Below are 25,447 nucleotides of genomic sequence, written 5' to 3' on the forward strand. Positions count from 1 at the left end.
AGATGCTAAACACTTAGAAAGAAGCAAAGATTGATTCTTATGCTTACTGTAGCACACTCATTCTCTGTTTAAAAAATTCAGAGTCACAGTAGCTTAGGATTTTAAGTTTCTATTTGGTGGAAAAAATATTGCAAACTGAATGGACCATTTAATACTGGAAACTATGAATTTATTTATTAAAGATTCTCTAGCACTCATTGATCTTTTGAAAGTTTAAAGGAACTGTAAGCACTTGAGAGAGATAATTACAGTCTTTATGTCACACCATATTACACTTCCTAAAATTAATTTCTATTCTGAAGCACATGAAATAAAAATTTGCCAAAATGCGCTCAGTCACCTAATGCCTTTAAGACAATATATCTTCCTCTGAAAGAAATAGGGAGGTGCTCCACCCCCACTTTTCATCAAAACAATTTCAAAATTTTACCAGACTTGAAGAGAAAATTATACGTGAAAGGCATGGCGAGAACTCTGTAAGAAGTTGTGCATTTATTCCATGTTTTTTTTTGTTTTGGTATCAGCAAAATACAGGTCTGTTGGGAAAAAGTAGCACCAATTCACCTGTGTACTAACAGGGACTACAACACACAGCACTCCCTCTAAATATTAAGCTAACGCTATAGCAGGTAATATTCAGTAACATTCAGCTGCAGCTCTGGAGTGCAACTTACAGTACAATCTCAAGCTGTCTCTTCTCTATTGCCCCCATCTAGATCTATGGCTTTCAAGACAGACAACCAGTACTCTTATTTTGCCACTGGAAATGCAAGCCTGAAGGAGATAGGAGAATACGTGCATGAAGAAGTCCCATCAGCCTTTGAAGGATGAGTGCCCCTCTATTGAGGACCTCCAAGGGAGGTGGCAGGGGGAACCAAACTAATCCCAAACACAAAACCTAACAGCTGCACCAATAAATAAAGTGTCACTTAACAACAGTCTAAGACGCAGCTGGAAAGGGCAAGAAAACTTTGTTTGAGAAGCCAAAAATCACAGTCAATCTCCTAAATAGGGAAGATGAGCCAAATACAGTCCATTCTTTCTTTTGATTGAAGGAAGGCTTTGGACACCATTGTTTCAATGGAGTAAAAAGCAATAAAAGTAACAGGTTGAAGAAAAGCTGAGTCTGGTACATACATAAACCAGAATTAACACTTGAGCACAGAAATATGACTGATTACCCATCCCAAAGTGATGGGAAAGTCTAAAAATGCCTTGGAAATAGGAAGTGAACAGAAAATCCCTTATTCTATGCAACAGTTCAAACTGTTTCAAACATTTACCCTTGCAAGACCACTAAGAGACGCTTGTTCTTTTTAGCATAAGTGGACAGACGGACGCTGTGGTTTTGCTGAGCCTCCAGGACACTGGAGAGGTAGCGCTGGAAATGGGCTGCACTGAAACATTCCGGACTATCCATAGTCTGCCGATAAACTATCCACCTAAACGACAGAAAACAAGGACAGAAGTTAGTATTCTATGACATATTTCTGTTTTCTTTTTATTTTGAACCAATGACAAAAAAATAAATTTGACAAGCCTTAAGATTCCACATCTCTCATACCACATGGGAAAGAGGAATTTACTTGGCTTTCTATCATCTCCAGCATAAGCACATTCTTTACATTACTGCCAAAAGGTTTTGTGGTTTTTTGTTGTTGTTTTTTAATAAAACAATGTTCACCAGGTTCTTCAAAGCAGCACATCATGGGAGTAATTTTGATCTTTGTTAGTGATGCAGTAAACAAAAATTGTATGAAACCAATTCAAAGACTCTGGGCATGAAAATATTTCACTGCAAAAATTAAAAGTAACTATGACATTTGCAGGAAAACGTGATGAAATGTATTACTACAGAACATTCAGAACTCACCTTACATGTCTGCCCTAAAAACAGTCACAAAACTGTTCTGAATCAACTTGCTAATATCAAGACACCAAGTAATACAAAAATAGTCCAGAACATTACTAAGATTAAATGCTAAGGTGTTTGGCTGTAAGATTTAAAAGGATAAGAATTCCTTTTTTTTTATTTTCCAGAAGCTAAATGAACACACAGAATGGTAAATTCCTACCGTAGATTTATCTTATTGCCATACAACAGAAGTCCTGAATATATCTCCTGCTATTGCAGAACAGAAACCAGATTAAAAACAATGCTGTAGCAAGGACTGTTAGTACAGTCTTCTCCCCCAGAAAAATGCATTTTCGACTCACTACCGCAAGTCAATAAATGGAAGCTCTTCACCCATTTCCTCCAAGTTCTGACAAGAAGACTTCCATATTTGCTTAAGGCGGGATTCATTTGGCCCTTCTAAGATTATTCTTAACTGTTTGTAGCAGCAGTGATAGTTCCAGACACGCATCATAGATCTACAGTGATACCTGTGGTATTCTTCACATGGAATAGCAAAGAAATCTCCTGTGATACTTTTCTTGTCTCAGTATCTAAAATCCAAGGACAAATCTACCTAGCATAACACAGTTAAATGAGATACTTGAAGTAACATAAATTAAATAATATACCCAACAGTCTGCTGTGTAGAACTACTTCAAGTTCCTCGTAATATTTACTGAATTCATTCTTATAAACACATCTTATAATGCGTATGTTTACCAAAAAAAGAAAAAAAAAAAAAAGTGAAACATTGATAGTTCCATTTCCTTCCTGCTGAGCAGTTCTCTTGTGATTAGTATGACCACTACTTTGGAGCGTAACACCAGAACTATACGAACCTTCCATGTTCCTTGTTAAAAGTTACAAGAAAAGCACACAGATCACTGCAGCGACATCCTGGAAGACCAGTTATAATGGTGATGACCACCTAAAACACGGGGAACAGATAAGAAATGGGGCAACTTGAAGACTAGAAATGAGCTACAACAATTGCACACACATAAGGCTCTCTATCTTGATAAAATCTTAGGTCTAAACACCAAATTAAGTGACACTAACCACAGAAACAGTAAGGTAGTGTAGACCTTTAATTATGTTTAGGCAATTACTCAGATATGCATTGTTTTAGAAAGATGTGTTTTCTCTTGGTTTTCATACCCTAAATACAGTGAAAGGACAATTAACGAATACAGCAGTGTTATCAAAACCTTTACATTAAAATCTAGTCTGCAGTGTAAGTATTAATGCAAATGTCAGACAAAACACTGCAAGAGACACCAAACAGGTTATGCTTCCTATGATCAAAAGGGTACATTCAAATACATAGAACCCTATCTGAGTAAAATGGTTAAAAAAGCAATGCTGTGTGTCAAACAGCCTTGTCAAACACAAAGAGCAGCTCTAGGTTTCTGATATTGAACTGCGCATGCTATACACAAAACCTGCAAAGCTGCATTTGGAGTAGGATTGGCAAAAGGCTGCACAATAACAGCTCTAAAATACCAACAGCTTCTTTGCATAAAGCACCTCTGTTTCCATTATGTGTATTTCTTGTGGTATTTAGAGATGCATCAGAGGAAAGAAAGACTGAAAGTAAGTCAGAGCATATCTCCAAAGTGTGTGTGTGTGTATATACATGTATTTTTATAGATGTGTGTGTTTCTATGCTGTATACTGCAGTGTGCTACACAAGTAAGCAAATGAGCTCTGGAGGAAACATGACTGAAATAACTCTGCTCTGTGCTGAATCTGATTTAAGAAATTAAATCACACTGGTAACCAGCTATCACACTGCATATCATCCTGCTACTAACAGACAAATTACCTCTTCCAGTTTCTAACTACATGATAGTTGAAGATAGCCATCTGCAGAATATTTGTATCCATTCCTCAAAATCACTTTTGGATGCCCACAAAAAATGAGTATTCATGATAATAGATACAGAGAAATTAACTCAGAAAAATCAGAGGTACTAAGTTCAAGTGAAATTACAGAATTTGGTATGAGTGTTATTGAAATATTTTTATTTTTTCAAATACACAAAGACACCTAATCAGATTTTAAAATATTAATAAGGGTTTATTAATTAATACTTAATTTAAGCATCAGTATGGTCTCTGAACTAGACCCCAGGAAATAAGACTGCCACCATATTGCAATATGCAGGAGAAAGACCATATTCCTGCTGCTTTGACTTTCTTGCTTACAGCAGATTTCAAATGTTGGAAAACTACAATGAAATATTTTCTCTGAAAATGTTATTTAAAGCACTCCTGAAGTTTGACAATTGTTATTGCCCCTATAGAGAACTGAGTGTTCTACAGATAATATCAGCAAATGTTAAATATCATGTGCTACCTCTATGCTATTTAAAGGACTTTTATGTTCCAGAGAACAATTCAGTTAAATTATTCAGCAATTCATAAAAACAAGCTACTGCTTTAGGGCTAACTCTCTCTGGACATTAGAGAAAACTGTTCACTTGAAGATCTATGCCTCATTTTCTGCCTCTATTTTATCAGGCTGAAGGGCCATTAGCAATTCCAAAAGATTGTTTAAATGAAAAAAAATTTAAGTCATGTAATCAGAAAAACAGGGCAGAGCAATTTATTCTAAGAAACAGACTTGAAGCAAGTTCAGTGTGAACTGGTGGTATTGGAGAAGGCGGCAGAGAGCATGGTTAAACATACATCAGTACTTTACTGCATTGCCTGCAACACAACTAAAGACAGACAGAATATTTGCTAAACAGTCTATACTAAGGATAGGAAGTATTGTGGGGTTGCTTCCTTACCTTATCACTTTCTGCTTTGCTATCAGGAATGATTTCTGACTGTTGCAATAAAATAGGAAGATGTGCCCTCATTACTGGCTCGTGACTGACGCTGCTGACCGTAAAATGTTGCACAAACCTTTCAAAAATAAAAGTTTTATTTTCTTACAATCAAGACCAAAAGACTTCATTCATATAAATAGTTGGGAAACTACTAAAATAAGACTGTTAAAAGGTCAAACAGAGGCCTCCTAGAGAGAAAATAATTAATCTCAGAATAAAAATATCTAGTGTGAAGACAGAATTATTAAATAAGCAATTTTTAGATGAGTATTATATACACCAAAATATTTTTGCATTATTTCTGACAAAACTGATCCCTTGGAAACAAAAATAATTTCTCACCTCTCTAATTCTGGAAGGGCAGCAGATATTTTCAGCTCCCTGCATCTTTCCCCAGAAGGAAAAGACAATGCATTAAACAGCTTCTGAACATTGGAATGCCTAAAACGAGCAAATCAGTCAATTGGTTAGTTAAAAAAGAAACCTAGAAATTCACATTATTTAAACCAGACTGCTACACAGTAACTAGTACAAAAAAGTGAGCATTGCACTAAGAATGCAGCAATTCCTTTTTGAATGGTTATCAAAAATGTTCAATAAGTGACAACATTTTTCTGACTGTAGGACACAGTTAATGTATAATTATACTGGAATAAGTGGCATGAACTTACAGTCTCTTTTGTTCCACAGACAGGAATTCTTCCTGGACAACCTTTAAAGATAATCCTGAGTTTGCCTGGTTTTGCCACAAAGAGAAAACCTGGAACAAACCAGACCTCTGCATAAGCATCATAATTTTGCAAAATTTGTTTTTAATTTGTTTAGGAATTGTTTTTGTTCACCTAAAAAAATACATGCATTTTAGCTAGCCATTAAATATTTCACAACACTGGTTTTGCTGCAAGAATTCAAAATATGGAAGAAATCGCCACAGATCAGATTTTGTAAGATTCGCTTTGGCTACACTGGAACTGCTTTAAGAAATAACATTACTGAAATGGTCTAGTTTTCCCCCACCTTCATAGCTAGGCAAAAAATTTACCCACCAATGTAACAGTAACAGTCACATGTATCTTTTAGTTAAAGCATATGCTAGGTATTTACAGTCCAAACTGCAGTACAGCAGAAACTGAATTAATATTAAGTCTCCTTTAAGGAGTATTGTAATTTTCATGAGCTAAGATTACAGCAATCATTTCTAGAAATTTAAGAAAAACTCTGTTCCTTCGCAAAAGAAAAGGGAGTCCTTCGTTTCTCTAGGGAACAGCGTTCTGGCTCACATCCTATTGCTCTAGCCAAGTCACATTAATATGAATGGCACTATGAACCTAGAAATCAGATTCAGATGAATCACACAGTCATTTAAGTGTTCGGTATTTCCCTTCTTTTAATAAGTAAAGGCAACAGCCATTGTCATTTTTCACAATAATTTGCTGCAAGACAAAACAACTCGGGGGGGGGGAGACTGCTTTCCATTAACAAATCGGCATCCTAAACACAAGGGTACGGAGATAAAAAACATCAAAATAAAATAAACTTTTGATATTAACAAAGACAATATTGCTTGTGAAGAAGGATCCAGGCAACCAACCACTTCAAAACACATACAAGAGACTAAGGAAAATGCCTACAAGGAATGGAAAGAAGAACTGGTCAACAGAAAATGGTATTCTGTAGAAGGCAAAAGGGCTAGGGATAAAGTGAAAACACAGGTCAGACTGAGACAGAACTCAAAGGAAATAAATCGGTCCTTTTTGTATAACTTAATGAACGTTTTAAGTAAGTGCTGCTATGGCATTAGAGAAGGTGAAGAAAACCAGAGAAGTAATACATCCCAAAGCCAAAGCAAATCTTCCTGCTCCCAATTAGAGTGAGGACGTGAAAGGTACTGTCCTGTCTTTGCAGGATGTGCAAACCAGATTCCAGTTCTGTGTGCTCAAAATCTTGCAAACATCTCAGTTACATGGAATTTAATAGACTTGGAGGAACAGGTAATTCCCTGTTCCCTGTTTCAAGGAGGCTTGGAATAATTAAAGCCTAGGTCTCATAAGCGAGGAATCATGCCATATGATTGGAGAAGCATAAAATTAGCACCTACATTTTAGTGAATCTTTGTAAGTACAGGTCTGTAGAATGACTACTCTCTGTGTGACTCTGATGACATGCAGACTTTTAGAAAAAAATTTGGAGGAAATCAATAAATACCTGAAGGTAAATACTAACAAAACACAATAACATGTTTCCATGGCTTACACACACAGGTACAGTTGATCCTATGAATAGTTTTCATTCATGAGATAACATTTTCAAGAGAAAAGACATGTTTCATCTCCTTGAACTTGAGCAAAGTAACTGGTATGGTGCCAGATGAGAAACTGTTGAACTGCAGAAACTGAAACTCAGTACAGAACTGTGTGGCAAAAAGCTAACTCAAAGGAGGACAGGACTAAATAGCACTGAAAAAAGCAGAAGGCTGGGGACATGCACCAGCAGAGTTGCTTAGGGAATGCCCCATGACACCCTTTGCAATGAATTTGTCACAGACTGAAGTGAATTGGCAGCATTTTGGGGAACTATGTTGGGAGGACAGTCTACACAGCCTTGAGATGCTTCAAAGAAAAATAGATTAACTGTAAGAACTGAAGAAACAGAAAGAAAAATAAGAGGAAGGCAAGTATGACTACAATCAGCTGGTGTATTAGTGGGTAGCAAAAGAGAAAGGACCTGAAGGAGTTTCTCAAAAAATGAGCACAATCTATTAATTCAAGGCAGCAGTGAAAAATAAAGGCAAGCCAAGGGTACCTCTGAATGTTTTCAGAAGAGAGAACTTATTTGTTTCTTGTACAAGAAACAATCTCAGATACTACACATAGTCTGGAAATCTACAGACAATAAACAGATCAAAAGAAAAGTATTACAAGGATCAGAGAAAAAGAGAACTTTTTATAAGCATAAAATAAATTCAGATCCTTTTTAATCTATGAGGCTAAATAAGCCAGAAAGAATAGTTCCGAAAATTCTGAATACCTCAAGGATGGCCACTGGTAGAGCAAAAGAAAAAAAAACAGACTAAAAAGTAGAGCTAAAAAAATGGGCTGAAAATTCAAAAGCAAATAAAATATTCCCAACCACTCTTATAGAGGAACAGTGGGAGGAATCTAAACACTTAAGATAAAAGGTGGAGGAATTTTATGGTAACATTAATACTACCAGTGGGGACTACTCACTGAGCTAGGTGGTCTTTTCCAGTCCAGCGTTATGATCGCATACTAAACCCCTTGTGAAGTCCTAAAATCTCCAAGCTCATTTCCTCAAAAGTGCTATTGTTATAAAGTTTTGTTTATTAAAAGCCTCTGCATTACAATGCATGAAGCCAACCTACTTAGAGAATAATACAATACCATATGGGATACTTAAAGACTTTAACAAAACTTCCCTAAGGATCACGATCCAAATGTGTCTAACCACAAAAAAACACAATAGAACCTCTGCCACTACATACAATTGCTGTAGCCAATTATACACCAGTGCTACATTCAAAATGCAACTACTAGAAAACAAGCTTTTAGAGCACTCACTGGCTTCAGAAGACAAAATGAAAGCACATGGTGAGCATTAAACTTCACGAGCAACACAATCACTAGAAATGCATACATAAGTTACAGTTCCTCACACATGCAAGGTCCTAAGATCAGGAGCAATCATGCGCACGGGCACCACTAGGAAGACCTACATGGCAGGGCAGTCTGTGACAGTCTCAAGTCTGCAAGGTAGATGCCATAAGGTCACACAAAGAAGCAGAGTCTCTGGTTGGAAGAGAGCCTCTGGAGGTCTCCAGACCCACCTCCTGCTCAAAGTAGGACTATTGCTGGCAGTACAGGTCTGCTCAGCCATCATCTCGTGCAGCCAAGTTTTCAAAATCTTCAAAGGTGGAGATCACTGGTTTGGGCGACCTGTTCCAGTCACTGCACCAGCCTCCTACTAACATTCAGTCTGAATCTTCAAAGTTGCAATCCATGGTTACCGCCCCTTGATAGGTTATCTGCCACTACTGAAAAAGCTATCTGTAACAGTCCTTCCTACTGCAATACCCTGATTTTATGAAAAGGATAAGGAGCCTCAACTCTCAAGACCCTCTGTGAATCCCATCCAGCTTCACAGAGGTTTTCAATGTTTTTCCTAACTTGTCGCTCCCTCAGCATTAACTGCCCCTTCTCCTTTCCAAACTGTGATTGATAACAGAAATATAGGAAAAGGTTTAACTTGTGAAGACTGATGAGAAAAAGAAGCTGAACTTTAACCTTTCCTGTATTTATTTTTCAGGTAAAAAGCTTCAGTGGACTAACTAACATGAACAATAAATCCCTTCTTTGTTCCAAAATTAATTAGTTAAGACAGACATCAACAAATTCACCCTTGCCACATAGAAAAATTGTGTGGTTTTCCCCCCACCCAAACCAATCTTTTTTTTTTTTTTTACTTTACCTGTGAATAAAAAGCTTTATAAATCTTTGTTTTAGGGAAAAGTGCAATCATCAAAAAGTTGTCTCGGGTATGGAATTCGATTGGTAGATGAGCAAGTAAAGAACTTTTGATGTCTATAAAGAGAGCAGCAACAATACTGGTTGAATCCTGGAAGAGGAAGAAATGGGACAAATTATAATTAACAGTTATTGAAAGTGGAAAAAAAGGCTTAATACATAAAATAGCAGAGATCAGAAGAGAACTACCACAGTCATAGCTAGGCACACATAAATATGTGAACATTCATTGGCCTGCACAGCACAGGTATGGAGCAGAAGGATCAACTGCAGCCACTCACAGTGCTCCTCAGTTTCTACTTTGCAGCTATTAGAGATACCATAAGCTTTAAAGAAAGCATCTGAGATTGTTCTAAGCACCTAAGCTTTGTCTTGTCCTTAAAAGAAAAGCTTGCATTTTAATATCTACTCTTTTCCCTCCACCAAAAACTAGACTTTTAGCCCCTTCCTCTGCTAATGCTTCACAACAAAGCCACGTTCATCTATACCCACGCATCTCTGACACACATATCCTGGAAAAATGAATTAAATGTCAGATAAAGAGAACAAAAGGATGGCACGGTGCTATTGCAAACTTTTTTTTTTACACCATGCTCTTGAGTTTCTGATTTGAAAGGAACCATGCTGCAATGAGACAACTATCAGGCCTGCAATTTAAAGTCTAGGTCACTTGCATGTTGGAAGTTGTCCTATTTCTCTCAGATTCTTTAATGAGCACAAAGTTCTACTAAATCTACTGCTCCTTCACCTGAATTATGTCTTCACCAACAGGAAGCTGAAGCCTTCAACACTGGTCTCCCTCAGAAGCAATGAACTCAGATTGTCCAACTTTTTTTCTAATAAGACAACAGTGACCCTTGGTTTTTTGAATTTCAAGATAGGCATTTATGTACAACTTCGCAGGACGCTGAAGTGTTTTATGATCAAGTTTTGATCTTTGACCTCTTTTCACACCAAAGTATTAGAAATACAGTACAATTCAGCAGTGTGAAATATCCCTGGAAGACAGGGATTCCATTACTTAAGGTTCAAACCAGAAATCAAGTAACATCCATCTCCCTTTCAACAGAAGTGAGCAAAGAACTTTACTTACAAACTTTCCAGAAGAAAAAGCTCAAGTTGGGGACACCTACATAAGAACTGCTATCAGTTCAGAGACATTTGCAAACAGTATCTCCACCCTTTGCTGACTGAGAGATTAATTATAAAAGTAATCCCCTCAAAGTCATTGAGGTAACTGAAGAACATATACAAAAATGCTCTCCTAAAAGAGAACACTTTCTCTTAAGAGAAAATGGCTTTTGCAACATGATCCACAGACCCTGCATTCTGCAGGACAGCCTGCAGACTTCACAAGGAGCGACTAAAAGGTCAACTCATACATGCTGCAATCTGTATACGCTGTAGTGTGCAACAGAATGTGCTCCTCCTCCTGGAAAATATTTAGGGTTCCACAAATTGAAAAAAGCTGAAAAGTAGCAGCAATAATCCTCAAGGACGTAAGGTTAAATGAATCCATTTCAAAATTTTACAAGATGTTAACGTTGTGAAATTTAAGTATTTAAATAAATAAGTACTTAAATAAATTTAAGTATTAAATAAATTTAATAATATTTGTCCACTTGATTAATGGCCAAAATGAATGCTGAATTTAGGTACTCACAAGCTGAAATACTTAGTCTTAAGTAAGAGCTTAAAACCAAGCACATAGCATCTTAATTTCTATACAGTAAAGATGCTTTGATACAGTTTACTGAGACACTGAACAGCTACAGAAGAAAAAGAAATAAACCTGGGTGTTTGGAGACTGGGCAGCAGTGTAGCCTGTTGGGTTTTCTTTTACTCCCAGCATGGCTGGAACTAAGCTAGAATAGTGCTGCCTTACGAGATGGAAAATCTATTTTGACTCTGCTGAGATTGGGATGGTTTCTGCTTTAGACCTTCATGGTACAGTTTTGTGAGGGATCTACCCTGTCCTCCATTCCCTCGGTGTCTATCAGCCTCAAGGACTTCAGGAGCTTAGGTGGCAGCTAGGTGCCCAGCTTCTCAGAATACAGAAGCTTGCAGAAGTGGAGACATTTTAAAGTTAAAAAGAGAAGCTTCTAGCAGGCATGGTGATAGAACTACAAAAGAAACTACTTCGCATCACTTAAAGTCTTTGTATCTTTTCTTTTAATCCTAGCATTAAATTATCCGTTCTTCTCCATCAATATTGTTGTTACAGTAGCTTTTGTAAAAAGCGTACTAACAATTACCCTTCTTCTCCTGTCACTTCTTAACATTTTAAGTTCTCCACCCTTGCATTATGCCAAGTCAGTTGAACAATAAAATGCTCTCTGTCAAGGTTTAGCTTTACACAAAAATCTGGCATCAGTTCAAGAATGATAGCCAGGTCCCATAAATAGCTCGTTTTATGAAAGTGAGTGTCTTGAATCAAACAATAGAAGGAAGGTCAGTGTTAAAATAGCTTCTTAAACTACCAAGAGGCAATCAATATGATATACAAGAAAAGGCAGCTAAGGTAAGATTCTCCACTGTGTTTTCATCTCAGTTGAATCACACACTTTTATTGTATTTTACTGGTTTCCTCCATTATGTGATGAAATCATAGAAACACAATGCTTTCTGGAGGTCACTAAAAAAAATATGTAATATTGTACCTGAGGAAAATAGAAACTAAAGGAAACAGATTCCACCCCCCTGCCGTGCTTAGAAAACAATAACCAACCAAAATAATCTCTTTTCCATTCTGAAAAGGTGATAGTTAACCCAACATCTCTGCCTTGAAGAGGAAAAAGAAAAGCTGAGTTGCCATTATTAACCTAATTCTCAATTCCCACTAAGCCAGAAGACCAAACTATTAGCATGGCAAGTTGGCCAAGTGAAGTGATGTAAGTTGATCACAAGAATGGCAAAAGTCTACACCTAACATTGTGTCTTTTACTGTAATTACTCAGAATATGTGTAATTCCATGCAGCATGTCTTTCCTTCTCACTTCTCTGCCTGGGAAACGTGAACCAGTCCCTTCACCCTGTCAGTTATACAACGCTCTGCGACAGTAGACAGACACTGCTCGTGACCTCTCCAGAGATAAGTAGTACACTGCCATGGACATTTGACTGAAGGTTAAATATATTTTGAACAGAAGGCAGCATTTCACCCTCCGATACACCATATGATTTCACAATGCCCTGAACTTTTCTCTATCCATCACTTAAGACTTCTAGATGTTTTATGAATGCAATGTTCAGCAATTTTTCTTTTAATAAAAATGCAATTTTCCACACTACTATTTCCACACCACATTGATAATAGTCTAATACAAAATTCACTCCTCCCTACAGTTTAGCTAGTCAGTAATTGGTTAAGCTAACCAATACCAAAAGTATAGAGATTTGCATCAGTTACTAGTTTTACACACACACACACACACACACAAAACTGCAACTGAAATCAAAATTTTGTACCAGTAGCCCACAGAAGTACTGTTAAAAATTGATAGAGTTTATGACAGTAGGAACCAACAAAATACTCACCCCATCATAGAGAGAAATGGAACTCATATGTTTTTTTGAAATGGAAATGCTGCCATGGTGGAGATCAGAAAAGAGAATGCCATCAGAAAAGAAGTACAATTTGCCTAGAATTTAAAAGAAAAAAAAACATATTAGGTATATGTGAATATTTCAGCGTCATGTGACAAATGCCTCTTCTTTCTGAGGAAGAAATCTATGTCCTTGCAGAATTTTGTCATATTTAACATGCAGTACGTTTCAGTAAAAATTTAGGATAGTATCTAGACAGCATTCAGAGCATTCCATCCTTACTGGGTCTCACCATCAAGGGCAGGAATCATGACTACGATTGCATTTCACTTAACCTTATGCCCTGGAGCCCACTTATGAGTATTCTGTGGCTCTTTTTTTTTTTAAAGCAAAAAAAAAATTCCACCATGTTGAATTGCAAACTTACAGAAATGTAAAACTGACAAAACAAGACCTTAAGGAAACCTTGCATCTAAAACAACTGAAAATTTAAACACTGTAACAAGTTGGTCAGATTTTCAGCAAAATGGCAATTATACTAATACATAACATGCAGACAATAAAAAAAACCCCAAAAACCCACAAGAGTTTTCCTTTCACTTCCTGACCAAGACAGAGTTTAAAACAGAAAAGCCCTTTACCTGCAGACTTGCATTTTCTTTTGCATATAGAGACAACTGTTACTGGGCTAGCAGTTTCCCTGGAAGCTAACAACCTAGTGACAGCCAAGAGAGACATGGCATTCATTCTATCAGTCTTCTTGCCAGTATACAGACATTTTGGTTTTTAAAAAACCTGCACAACCAGAGAAAGCAGCTGGAAAATGAGAAACAGCAAGGCTAGATGGTATAATGGATAAAAACAAAATTCCAAAGTGCTAGCGAAGACTGACATTCCAAACTGACATCAGTAAAAAGCTAATTTCCAACAGTCATCAGAAAGCCCTGAACAAATGACTAAGCAGGGGCTGCCAGCTGGACCTCTGCTACCAGTGCTGGACCATGCATTAAAAGCAGGATCACATCCCATACAGGGAAGCATGTGAGTCAGCAAAAGGGAAAGGTTAAATATTTTCTTTAAAGGAAAAAAGAAAAAAAAAAAAAAGAAAGAAAAAGATGGCATTAGTCAGAGTTACGCTTCAAGAAAAAGAAAAGCCAAGCAGCAAAGCGACTAACATATATAGCTAAACACGACTGCACAGCTAGCTCAATGTTCTTCCAAACAATGCTTGGAAGAAATAATGAACAAACTATGACATTTTCCTCGTGAAACAGCAACTTTAAATAAGATCCTTAATTCTGTTCAGTATTAAAGTATCATTTTAATAAAAAAGAGCATGATATGAAATCAAATCACCGTACTTAGATACACGATTTCAACAGCTACCTGAAAAACATATAGGCTCTGCTAACTATGAATGTAACTGTTTGAGACTGAAGTGTCTAGTCAACATAAAAATTGCACTGGAGAGACAGCTGCTATTAAATTAGGAAACACTACTATCACAAATTCAAGGTCCAAATTCAGAGCCTGTAGCAGGGAGACAAAGTCACACATAATGGCTCGGCTCATGGCCAAGCCCAGAGAGTTGTGGCGAATGGCGTTAAATCCGGCTGGCGGCCGGTCACAAGCGGTGTTCCCCGGGGCTCGGTTCTGGGGCCGGTCTGGTTCAGTATCTTCATCAATGATCTGGATGAGGGGATCGAGGGCTCCCTCAGCAAGTTTGCAGATGACACCAAGTTGGGTGGGAGTGTTCATCTGCTGGAAGGCAGGAGGGCTCTGCAGAGCGATCTGGACAGGCTGGATCGATGGGCAGAGGTCAACTGTATGAGGTTTAACAAGGCCAAGTGCCGCGTCCTGCACTTGGGTCACAACAACCCCATGCAACGCTACAGGCTTGGGGAGGAGTGGCTGGAGAGCTGCCCCAGGGAAAAGGACCTGGGGGTGCTGGTTGACAGCTGGCTGAACATGAGCCGGCAGTGTGCCCAGGTGGCCAAGAAGGCCAACAGCGTCCTGGCCTGTATCAGCACTAGTGTGGCCAGCAGGAGCAGGGCAGGGATCGTGCCCCTGTATTCAGCACTGGTGAGGCCGCACCTCGAATCCTGTGTTCAATGTTGGGCCCCTCACACCAAGAAGGACGTTGAGGTGCTGGAGCGTGTCCAGAGAAGGGCAACGAAGGTGGTGAGGGGTCTGGAGCACAAGTGTGATGAGGAGCGGCTGAGGGAGCTGGGGGTGTTTAGTCTGGAGAAGAGGAGGCTGAGGGGAGACCTTATCGCTCTCTACAGCTACCTGAAAGGGGGTTGTGGTGAGGTGGGGGTTGGTCTCTTCTCCCAAGTAACCAGCGATAGAACTAGAGGAAATGGCCTCAGATGGCCATGATCTTAAAGATCTTTTCCAACCCTAATGATTCTGCGATTCTATGGTAATTGCATAGATGTGGAGGTTTAATAGTTTACAACGTGGTCATTGCTGATGCTTTCAGTGCTCACAAAATCCAAGCCACAGCACAGGTTATGTGCCTTCTATTGAGTGGCTGAGGAAGAAAAACGCAAAATACAACACTTCAAGTACGTTTCTGTCAAATCTCACAGACTATCACACTTCACAGAGAATATGGCAATGGGCAAAGAAAGGAAATCAGAGATCTTAATTCTTTTGTAACAGAAAAGCAAGCAAAGAGAGTATTAATCCTAACTAAAACAGGTTCCTTTAACATAGAAGTCAATGAATTATATCAAGAACAACTTCATCTACTACTTGTGTATTTTCCACAAGTGATTAATCACAAAGGAGAGTTTAATTGGTAAGACTGATTCACTCGGTTAAGTTCATCCTACAGAAATCCGTAACACAGCAGTTGTATTAGCATACTAAGGAAAGAGTTTAACAGCTTGAAATTTTTTGATGTATTTTAGTCATGAATGTATACCTTATTACAGTAAGTCACAAGTGACAGAAGGAAGATGAACACCTGTTGTTACAGCACTTTTTTTCACTTCATCTTGCCAGACTACATAGCTGCAACCTCATCAGAGCCCAAATTAGAGCACAGCAAACTGTGTTGCAGCATACGTGAAAGGGAACAAGATCAAGTTCATTTTCACTTGACACCTAAGAAAATATCTCACTCGTTGAAATGTTACATAATAGTCCTTATACCACCTACTTAAAACTCTCCATCCCGAGAGTCATCAAAACACTTAGCTTCACAAATCTCCCCAAAAAAGGGAAAAAGTAGATGGCTCCACTGGGACAGACATAGTCAGTTTTCAAAAAGCCAACAAAAAAAAAAAATTGTTTTTAAATTCACCATTCTTTCCCTTCATTATTTACTCAGTGAACCTGTGCCCACAGCCCTGTATTGAAAAATAGTTAAATACGTTATTCTGCATTAGCCTTCTTTCTTTAAAATTAGAGCAAAAGCAAATTCCTCTATGTGAAAATCACTATTTAATTGTATATCCTTATTTATCCTCAATACTCTCTTTGCAAAATTACAAAAACAATAAAGCTAAAGATTTTTCCCTAAAGATCATCAGCTTATTACTATGCATTTAGATATCAGATATTAGTTATCTATTGATGTACATCAATACTGTGACAATACATCAATACCTTCTCTGGACAGAGGAATATAAATATATTGTGCCTTAAGAAATATGTTTTGATTCAACAACTTATATTTATTCTTCTAGGAGTTTTCTCAAGACAAAGCAAGGCACATTAATGTAAGGTTGTGGGAGTGAGGGAAGCTCCTTCCAACAATCCTCCCAAATTGTCTTTGGTCGTATTATTGGGATATTTATGCTGCTTAAGTTCCTGAAGGAAAAAGCACCAAAAGAAGAGGAATGATCCAAGACTGTTGCTAGTAATCTCATGTCAGTAAGCAGTAACTCAACTGAATCTGAAAAGGACCAAGATCAAGCATCTTTCTGTAATACGGTAATAAACACTGAAAATGACAATGGAAAAAAAACTGGAACAGCATGTCAGCTCCAGAAGGAATAGAAACAAATCATTCCAATCCCCTCCTACATCACAGCCAGCGTATCACGTTGCCCAAAAGGCACTTGTTTGCCTTCACTTCTCCAGCTGAGAGCCCCTGGCATACTGTCACTACTGCAATGCCCAATCTTTCCAACCTAATGTTCATATAGGTACAGAAAAAGCAGAAAACATGGCACACCACCCATTACAGATAGAAGCAGCCAGTTTGTGCATGCTTTTAAACTTCAACTATAGCAGAAAGTCATCCCTGAGGTCTGCAAAGACTCACTCTCAATCATGTGAGGCGAGTCCCGTGTGCCTATGGCTCTGACGGGAATCTCTCTTCTAGGACTAGGAGTTTCAAGCAGAGGTTGGGGACAAAATAGTAAAACATGGAGTTTAACACGAGAAAGTTGCAAAGACAAATGGAAAGCAAGCTTAAGACGATGGCATAGGTATGCTCACCAGATGGGTAAATCCCAGAAACCGTGCACCTCTCTCTTGTTTAAAAAAGAGTGGACCAACTCTGTAAGTAATTGGAAAAAAACTCATCTCACCTTCAGCAGGCATGGCCTGTGGATTGCTAGAATAAATATATGCTCCATCACCTCCAGTGAGTAAAGTGCCAAGAAAAGATTTGTCTTCCTAAACAGGAAAAAACAAACAGTACTGTCACAGACTGCATCAAGGACTATAATCCAGGCAAGAACATTTTCTTATGCTTTTGCTTCAAGAGATTTTTTTTTTTTAAAATAGCATCTGTCAGAACCCTTACAAAAGTTTTAAACTGCATTGATACAGAAGAACTAGTGAAAGACAGCATCTCAAGAGTGTAATTTTTAAAAGCACTTCCCCCTGATTTTGGTTTTGCCTGCAGCTATTAAGTTACAAGTTATTGTCATAACCACAAGGCATAGCTTTTTGTTTTTAGATTGTAAATCTACTGAACGAAAAGTGTATTACAGGAAAATAAATCTATTTGTAATGAAGATTTCTGGTAACCACAAATTAAACCACAAATGTGAAACTCATGTGGTTTATGATGTTCACAGATCCCAAATTCTTTTCTTTTTCATAGTGCTTAAAGTGTTTTCCTTTAGACATTTAGCACAGTAATTAAGTTAAAAGAAAGCTGCAGGTAGAGTGACATTGAGTTTGGGGGATTTTTTTTGAAACACGTGAGCTGCACGGGTAATCCTTAGTGAGACTTCCATGAAATTGTAGGTTTATTAGAACTCTTTTTGCTCTTCGTTTTGTCATTCTTTGAAATAAAGAAAATCTCAAACTTTTACACATGATGTATTTTTTTTTGTAGGTCAAAGACTGAAACAGGGTAGAATAGGCAAGTCTTTCATAGAAGAGGAATAACAAACATAAAAGCCAGTTTTACTAGCAAAGAGCTTTTCGGTATTGGTTTTTGAAAGTGTAACTTATATAGTTTGACAAAAGTATTTAATTTTACCTTCAGTATATGCTGCGCCTTTTCAGACAGTTTCACATCACTATCTTCAACCTGTAGCCAGAAACGGTTTCCATTTGCATCATTAGTACATAAAGCAAGTATAACATTAAATAAAAAGAATTAAGTAAGATTCAAGGCAAACAAGAACCTTAGGTACCACAAACACATACAGTCCAGAAACCGGAGGGCTTCAAAGACAGCTTTGTTTTCTTCAATACTGTGTTACTTTGGGACTGAAATAGCTCCTTGAAACACATTCAAGGGGATACTCCCCATTAAATTGTTTGAAAAGACTAAAATAGTATTGTATAGACACAAAGTAGTGTATCCCATTCAGTCTTATTTTTTATTGAAGCATTTCAGAAGTATGGGTTGCCAACTGGTATAATGTTGCAATGAATGTTATGGAGTTGGGCAATCTTACCTCTAATACAGTAGAGTACATTGCAGGTCTGGAAGCAGACCTTTCTTTCTGCTGGGGCACACATTTGAGTGATCTAAAGTGGCCCACAATAAACAGAATTTTCAAAACCACACCGTGTACTTGAAAAAACCTATGCCTTTACACAGCTAAAAAAATGAAATGGTGAAAACGAAATAATTTAAAGCTTGTGTTATGAATGGAACCATCAGCCTGTTTCCACTTACTAGTTTTTTACTTCATGTCCATAGTTAAAAATCAGAATAATATATTAATATTCTGTTTCAATGTCCAAGTTACATATTTTTCCCTCATACATCCATACTTTTATAACAAGTTCTCATTTGTGAATTTATAGAAAAACACTCAAATAAATTTGTGTACTAACCAGCCAAGAAGCGTATCTTGGGATAGCTGCAGTCAGTATTATGTGGCTGGTTTCTGAATTAATGCTGCCATCTGCAGGGAAATACATGGAAAGCAGCGTAGTATAATACCATGCACATGCTTCAGACTGTTCAATAAGTTACTTCTAGGTCTTGAAATTTCTTTAGGAAATATGAAAGTTTCCTCATTATTTTAAGGACTTATTCGTGTTTAAGTGAAGCTTTCACAGCAGACAAGCTCCCAGTCTTCTCGTGCTCTAACATACACAGAGCAGCTATACAATACCAAAAGAAACACTTTTTATTCTGGTCTTAGTATATACCTCTTACACTTCCTTATCATGTCTATCTTCTTCACCTAAAGCTACATACTTCACAGAATCATTACGGTTGGAAAAGACCTTTAAGATCATGAAGTCCAACCATCAACCCAACACCACCATGCCCATTAAACCATGTCCCAAAGTGCCACATCCACACATTTTTTGAACACTTTCAGTAATGGTGACTCCACCACCTCCCTGGGCAGCCTGTTCAAATGCTTGACCACGCTCTCCATACAGAAATTTTTCCTAATACCCAACCTAAACCTCCCCTGGCACAACTTGAGGCCATTTCCTCTTGTTTTCTCACCATTTCCCTTTCATTCAACTCTTGCCTGTGACCTACCCCAAATTAGTAGCCCAAGACTTCTGCTTTAGACATCAGAGTGCTAAATCTAAGCTAATATATATAATACTCGTGTCTGTATGATGGCGTCTTCCTTTGCTGTCCTCCCCACCAAGTGTTCCCAACTCTTACGGTTAAAAACCCACAGCCTGTCTGGATACAAGAATTCATAAATATTCTTCAGACAACCTCAACAACTATGTTTCTTTGTCACATGTAAACAATCTGGAAAATGTGCACTTGTCTAGTGTTACAGAAATTGCTCAGTATCCTGTATTTTAAATGTAAGACTGTTTCAAAAACAAGCTTTCCAAAAATTGTATCCTTTTTTAGTTTTGTTTCCTCTCTTAGAAACAAAGAGCAACTGAAACAAAAACATGTGGTATAAAATGAGTGTTACAAAGGTGATGGAAGAGAGCTGTTTGAGTTTCTTCATACAATAGAAAATAGGCACAAAGACTGACGAAAATCTAGGACAGGTAGTATTACACTTGAATTTTTACACCTCAGCCCTGCTGTATCACAAGGCAGCCATAAAACCCAAAAGTGAGATTAAAGAAACTGTCTTGATAGTTAAGATATTCATTACTAGCAAGCTAAAACATTTAGGCCTTCTCATTAGCCCAAAGGCTTAAAACCGTAATGGTAATAATAGTAAGATCCAGCCCAAGCCCTTTTGCTATTCCACCACAACAAAGCTAACAGAACAATGTCAGTATTAGAATTTAGAGTAGTTACCTTTTTCTTTTACTTGTATCTGTGATGTTAGAAATGATTCTGAAAAGACAACAGATCCCAAGCATCCTTTTCCTGTGAGCAAATCTGGAATGTCAAATACCATCATAGATGCCTGCAGCAATCAAACAGTTGGACAGAAAAGACGAGAAAGCAGAACTTGAAATATTTCGGTTGAAGCAGCAAACTCCGTATGTTTTAAGCCTCCTAAAACACAACCGTTCTATGTTGTGGTGGAAAGTCTGAGATCATAACTCTATGTTACCATTTTATTCCAAATTTCACTGTCCACCTTAATCTTAAAATTCAATCTTACCTCGGTTTCAGCATTTGAAATCTCTCTCACCTCTCCTCTTACATTTGTATTCATACAGATAAAAAAAAAATCAGCATGTCCCATAAAAAAGCCACTCGAGTTCTATTTTCTAATAAAATGTGTAATCACAATACTGAACAGTTTACTTACTGTTTTAATCAAACACAGGCTATCCTCATTTTCTAATGGAGTAATTCTAGAACAATAATAATTAAACATTTAAAGGTTAGGTCATTTTCCGTGACTTCTTATCAGCCAAAAAAAGTTATTTTATTTTGAAATAAACTCTTATTTTTGTACGCCATTTCAGTCAACTAAACAGCATGGAGATTAAAAAAGCACAAGCATGTAATATCAACTAAGTTAAAAGCACAGTTTTAAAAGGAAACTCTTAATAGGCTCATGCTGCCTCTACTCAATAACAGTTAATAAAATTGGTCTGCCCAGTTGTTTTAGATTTTTTCTGATGTTTTTAAGATTCCACAGAATTACAGATATGAAACTATTAAACTGTCACACACGCAAAAGCATTTAGTACATCTTTTATGAAATAATCAAATGCAATGTTTCCTCAGAAGCTCCAAGACAAGAAAAGTAAACTTACTACTGTATTAAAAACACTATTTAAGAACAAGAAGTGTAAGACAGTGATACAAACCTTCCATGATTATTCACAGCCTGAATTTGAAAAGCGATTCTGGAGCTGTAGAGAAGAAAGTACTGCTGAAAAAATGTTTTATACTGCTACATGTAAAAAATATGCACTAACAGATTTAAAACTAAAAAAACTGCTGAAGTAATTTTAAAAAGCAGGAAAAGACAAATGGAATAATTATCATGATTTTAAAAGTTTAAATACATTATGAAATCTTGAAATTGGGCAGTCACACAAGTTCAGTTTCAGATTAACATTTGGTGTACTTTTTCCCCCCCCAAAAGGAAACTAATGCATCGAGACAATACATCAATCAATAAGTATTTGAAAATACATACCGTAATGCAGTTTTAAGTTGTGTTAAATGAAGGGTATCTAACACAGACATGAGCATCTGCTCTGCTACCTCCTTTGCCTAAAAAAAAAAGGAAATCAAGAATAAAGTATCTTTTCCCACAATCTGAAATCCCAGCAACTACAAGAGCACCCATAAGATAAACAAGAGACCATACACTAAACAACAACACACTGATGCACCAGGCTAAAATTTGTTCTTTCACATATCTGATTTTCCTTACTGTAAGGTTAGGAAAATTAATGAAAGATGGAAAAATAATTGTAGATGGCTAAGATTAGATATACTCTGAAATTTCTCTGTTTTTTTTTTTTTTAATATAATTCAGAGTGACTGGTTGGAGGCCACAGTATTAACTTCATTAATGTTATGCAGTTGACTGAATTTTTTTTTTTTTTTGGTTTGCGTATAATCTTACTTTGCAAGCAATCCAAATCAACAATTACAATGTACAGAATCAGTGCTTCATTTACCTTGGATTCAGTGGAAGTTTTAGCATAGCACTCAATGCCAGCAAGCACAGCCTCTACAACAGCAGTATATATTTGCGACAACAGCGTACTGAAGAAAAATACAAACACAACATTTACTAGACAGATAGAGATTCCTCCTCCTCTGTTTAAAGGAGCAGTTTTCCCTCTCATAACACAACTCCCTTGTATGGAAGGGGTCCTTGCTCAAGTAAGTGTAAAAATAGCTTTATACTTAACCTTTCATCTTAAAAAAAATAAATTACAGCAAGTAAATTGCTCAAATGAGAGAGTATCTTGGGGAAAAAAAAAGACCACTCTTGGCACAAATGTACCCCTGTTCTCATCAGCCAAGAAAACAAACAGACATTTTATTGTTGCCTTTCCCTGGAGGTTGAGGATCACATCCTAAATATTCCAACAAAAATAGAATGGTAGCCCCATGTTCTGCAAAAGCAAAACTGGAAAACAGAGTGAACCGACTTCAGAGCTTGCCTTGTTCCAGAGCGTGTCAAGCAAAAAAATACCAAACCAAACCAGTCACCAGAACCTTTTCAGCACATCTACATCACAGCTTAGTCTGATTCTCTTCTTAAAAGCGAACTGAAAGAGTTGTACAGAAGAAAACAATGACCGGGTGAAGCTTCAGAAGTGACTTACAGCTACCGACATATTTATAGCTCCAGAACCATTGAAAAAACCCATCTGTGCCCAGCTAAGAAACATCAGTCTCTGCCTTCCAACTGAATTGGAATAAAAAGACAAACAGATCAACAAAACAGTTCTACTTCCCCAAACTTTAACTCCTCTCATTACTCCTCTGCAACTGCTAGATTTTGAGGGAAGGAAGAGGGGGCAGAAAGAGAAGGGTACAGCATTTAAGCCATATTGTCGTGGTTTAGCCCCAGCCGGCAACTAAGCACCCATCTATATGTTGCATCTCTTCCCTGATGGCCTGAGGTGTCATGGGCCCACCGAGCTATAAATAATTCACCCTTATGTTGCCAGTCCAGATCCACCTGAGCCACTTCAATCTTAGCAGCCTGATCCACCTGATGGTTGTTTTGATGTTCTTCGGTGGCCCGACTCTTGGGTACATGAGCATCTACATGGCGTACTTTTATGACTAGATTCTCTAGTCGGGCAGCCAAAGAACATCAAAAAACTGAAACCAGGACACATATGCAAAGCATTCCTGAAGGATGGAAAAAAGCATCTGAAGCTCCCAAACATGGCTCAACATGGAAGAACCTCAAAATACACCAATGCTTGTCTTTGAACTTCATCCCCAATAGCAGTAAGAGATTTTCAAATCCAACCTTTTACTACTTTCTGCGGTTTCTTCTCTGCAATTTCATGTACTTCATGTACTAACACAGGCATTTAATTTATGTTTTCAGTACACACTCGTTACAGGAAATGTGTATAATTCTTCCTAACTCTGGAACCATTCCTATTTTCACTCAAATTCACATATAACTATTTGCAAGAAAACACCTCACAGTGGGCTGTGCTTTGCATTGATATGCTATAGTTACCTTACTCTTTTTCCTGTTTCAAAAATTTTAACACTAACACCACAAACCAGAAAGTGGTATTTTCTTTATAAAAATAAAAATACGTTTACCCCAGGGATACTTGAAGTTACACAGTCAGTTCATGCACTCTAGTCAATCTGCACTCAAGGTTGCAGTTCTGCTTCCTTTAGGAAGTAGTATTTATACAGGCAAATTTGGACTGAAGAGTCCTTATGAAATATTTTCCACTTTTTATTTCATTGGAAAACACTGACAAATATAAGAACTAGTTACAGGACTCAACTGCAAACTCATTCTGAAATCGTGAGGTCATGTTTGCCAGAAAAGCTAATTTTGCTGCTGTTGTTGAAACTAGATTATTTGATCCAATACAAATGGGACCCTTCCAAGAAAAAGATACTCATAAAAAATACTGCCTCTGTCAATAGACCCCTGCTTTGCTTAGAACCCCTCTGTATTTAGTACAAAGCCTTTTAGAAGTAGGACAAGAGATATTCTATATGTTTGAGCAGAACATCTATGTAAGCAAGATTATCTGTCAAAGTCACCTTTACTATAAAATGTAATATACTGCTGCTTGGTCTACTAACTTCTTGTACGCCTGAGAACCATACCACGATTATCAAAAGTCAATGGTATTTAGCATGAAAGGTCACCGCTACCAGCTCCCTTGGACACATCTTTTAACATCTCACTAACCTGTCATGCAGGCTTGCAAACTGCTCCACTGCAGAGGCAAGAACAGGCTCCTGAAATTATCCTAACTAGCAAGGAGGACAAAATCTCTAAGGAAAGGTCTGATTTATCAAGACTGAGAGCAGTACCAAAGCAGATTATCTACCACGTTCTTAAAGGCTGACAGGTATCTACAACATGCAGAGAAGTGGACATCAACATGGATAAACAAAGCGTTATTTTGTGAAGGTCAAAACGTGCGGAAGCCTTGTAGCTTACTAACAAAAAAATTCAGAAGCTAACTTCTATCTACCCTTTAACACAGTGAAATTTCTTCACAAGTTTGAGTGTTCTCTGTTGGCATTTTCACTAAACATTATAAATCTTACGCATTGTTTAGCTTAATGAAACTAGTCTAAAAAATTACTTTGACTTCTATCTATGGAACATGCTCCCATTCAGTTATAGACACTTTCCCCCTAGGTGTAGATGAAGTACATGTTAAAGTGACTCAAGTAAGTGTTAAGATTAAAAAGTTGTATAAAATTTAGACAAAATTTACTAATACTTCCTTTCATACTTCGCCATACAGCAGAAGGGATGTCACACTAAGAATTCCTAGTTTGCCCATTAACATCCTTTGAGAGCCTTGAACATTCAGATTATTCTAAACAAAAATGTAGCTCTGCAAATGCCAACAGCTACTGCTGACTAAAAGCAGTTTTGACCTACTACTACATGGTAGAAAGAGTGAAGAGTTAAGGATTAATAAAAAGTTGGCAGCTTACACTTGTTCAGCTTGCTTGTGCGTCTCATTGTCATTTCCTGTATTAAAAACAAAATTGTTTGTTTTAAGCACTTCCGGAAGTGTTTACACAGAACTTTTGGACGTAACATCTCTGCTGCATATCTTACATGACATTTATCCAGTATTTTATAGAAATGCATTTGTTTGTA

The 25,447-nt window shown here is 37.4% G+C and overlaps 1 protein-coding gene across 1 annotated transcript in view; it reads right to left on the reverse strand.

Moving 5' to 3' along the window:
• DNAAF9 (dynein axonemal assembly factor 9) overlaps positions 1-25,447 on the reverse strand; it is a gene marked incomplete at its 3' end in the record, with an annotated part of 75,216 nt that overhangs the window by 16,573 nt on the left and 33,196 nt on the right. Inside the window, exons 12-27 of the mRNA XM_081998945.1 lie at positions 25,279-25,315; positions 22,281-22,368; positions 21,791-21,867; positions 21,456-21,500; positions 20,948-20,993; positions 20,485-20,596; positions 19,080-19,150; positions 18,271-18,321; positions 17,366-17,453; positions 12,813-12,916; positions 9,220-9,366; positions 5,406-5,494; positions 5,077-5,175; positions 4,693-4,810; positions 2,737-2,825; positions 1,284-1,442 (exon numbers count right to left, since the gene is read on the reverse strand). Of these exons, the coding sequence (XP_081855071.1) occupies positions 1,284-1,442; positions 2,737-2,825; positions 4,693-4,810; positions 5,077-5,175; positions 5,406-5,494; positions 9,220-9,366; positions 12,813-12,916; positions 17,366-17,453; positions 18,271-18,321; positions 19,080-19,150; positions 20,485-20,596; positions 20,948-20,993; positions 21,456-21,500; positions 21,791-21,867; positions 22,281-22,368; positions 25,279-25,315 (1,420 nt within the window). The remainder of the gene's footprint in view (positions 1-1,283; positions 1,443-2,736; positions 2,826-4,692; positions 4,811-5,076; positions 5,176-5,405; positions 5,495-9,219; positions 9,367-12,812; positions 12,917-17,365; positions 17,454-18,270; positions 18,322-19,079; positions 19,151-20,484; positions 20,597-20,947; positions 20,994-21,455; positions 21,501-21,790; positions 21,868-22,280; positions 22,369-25,278; positions 25,316-25,447) is intronic.

Source organism: Phaethon aethereus (assembly GCF_964289735.1).
Source record: "Phaethon aethereus genome assembly, chromosome: 4".
NCBI lineage: Eukaryota > Metazoa > Chordata > Aves > Phaethontiformes > Phaethontidae > Phaethon > Phaethon aethereus.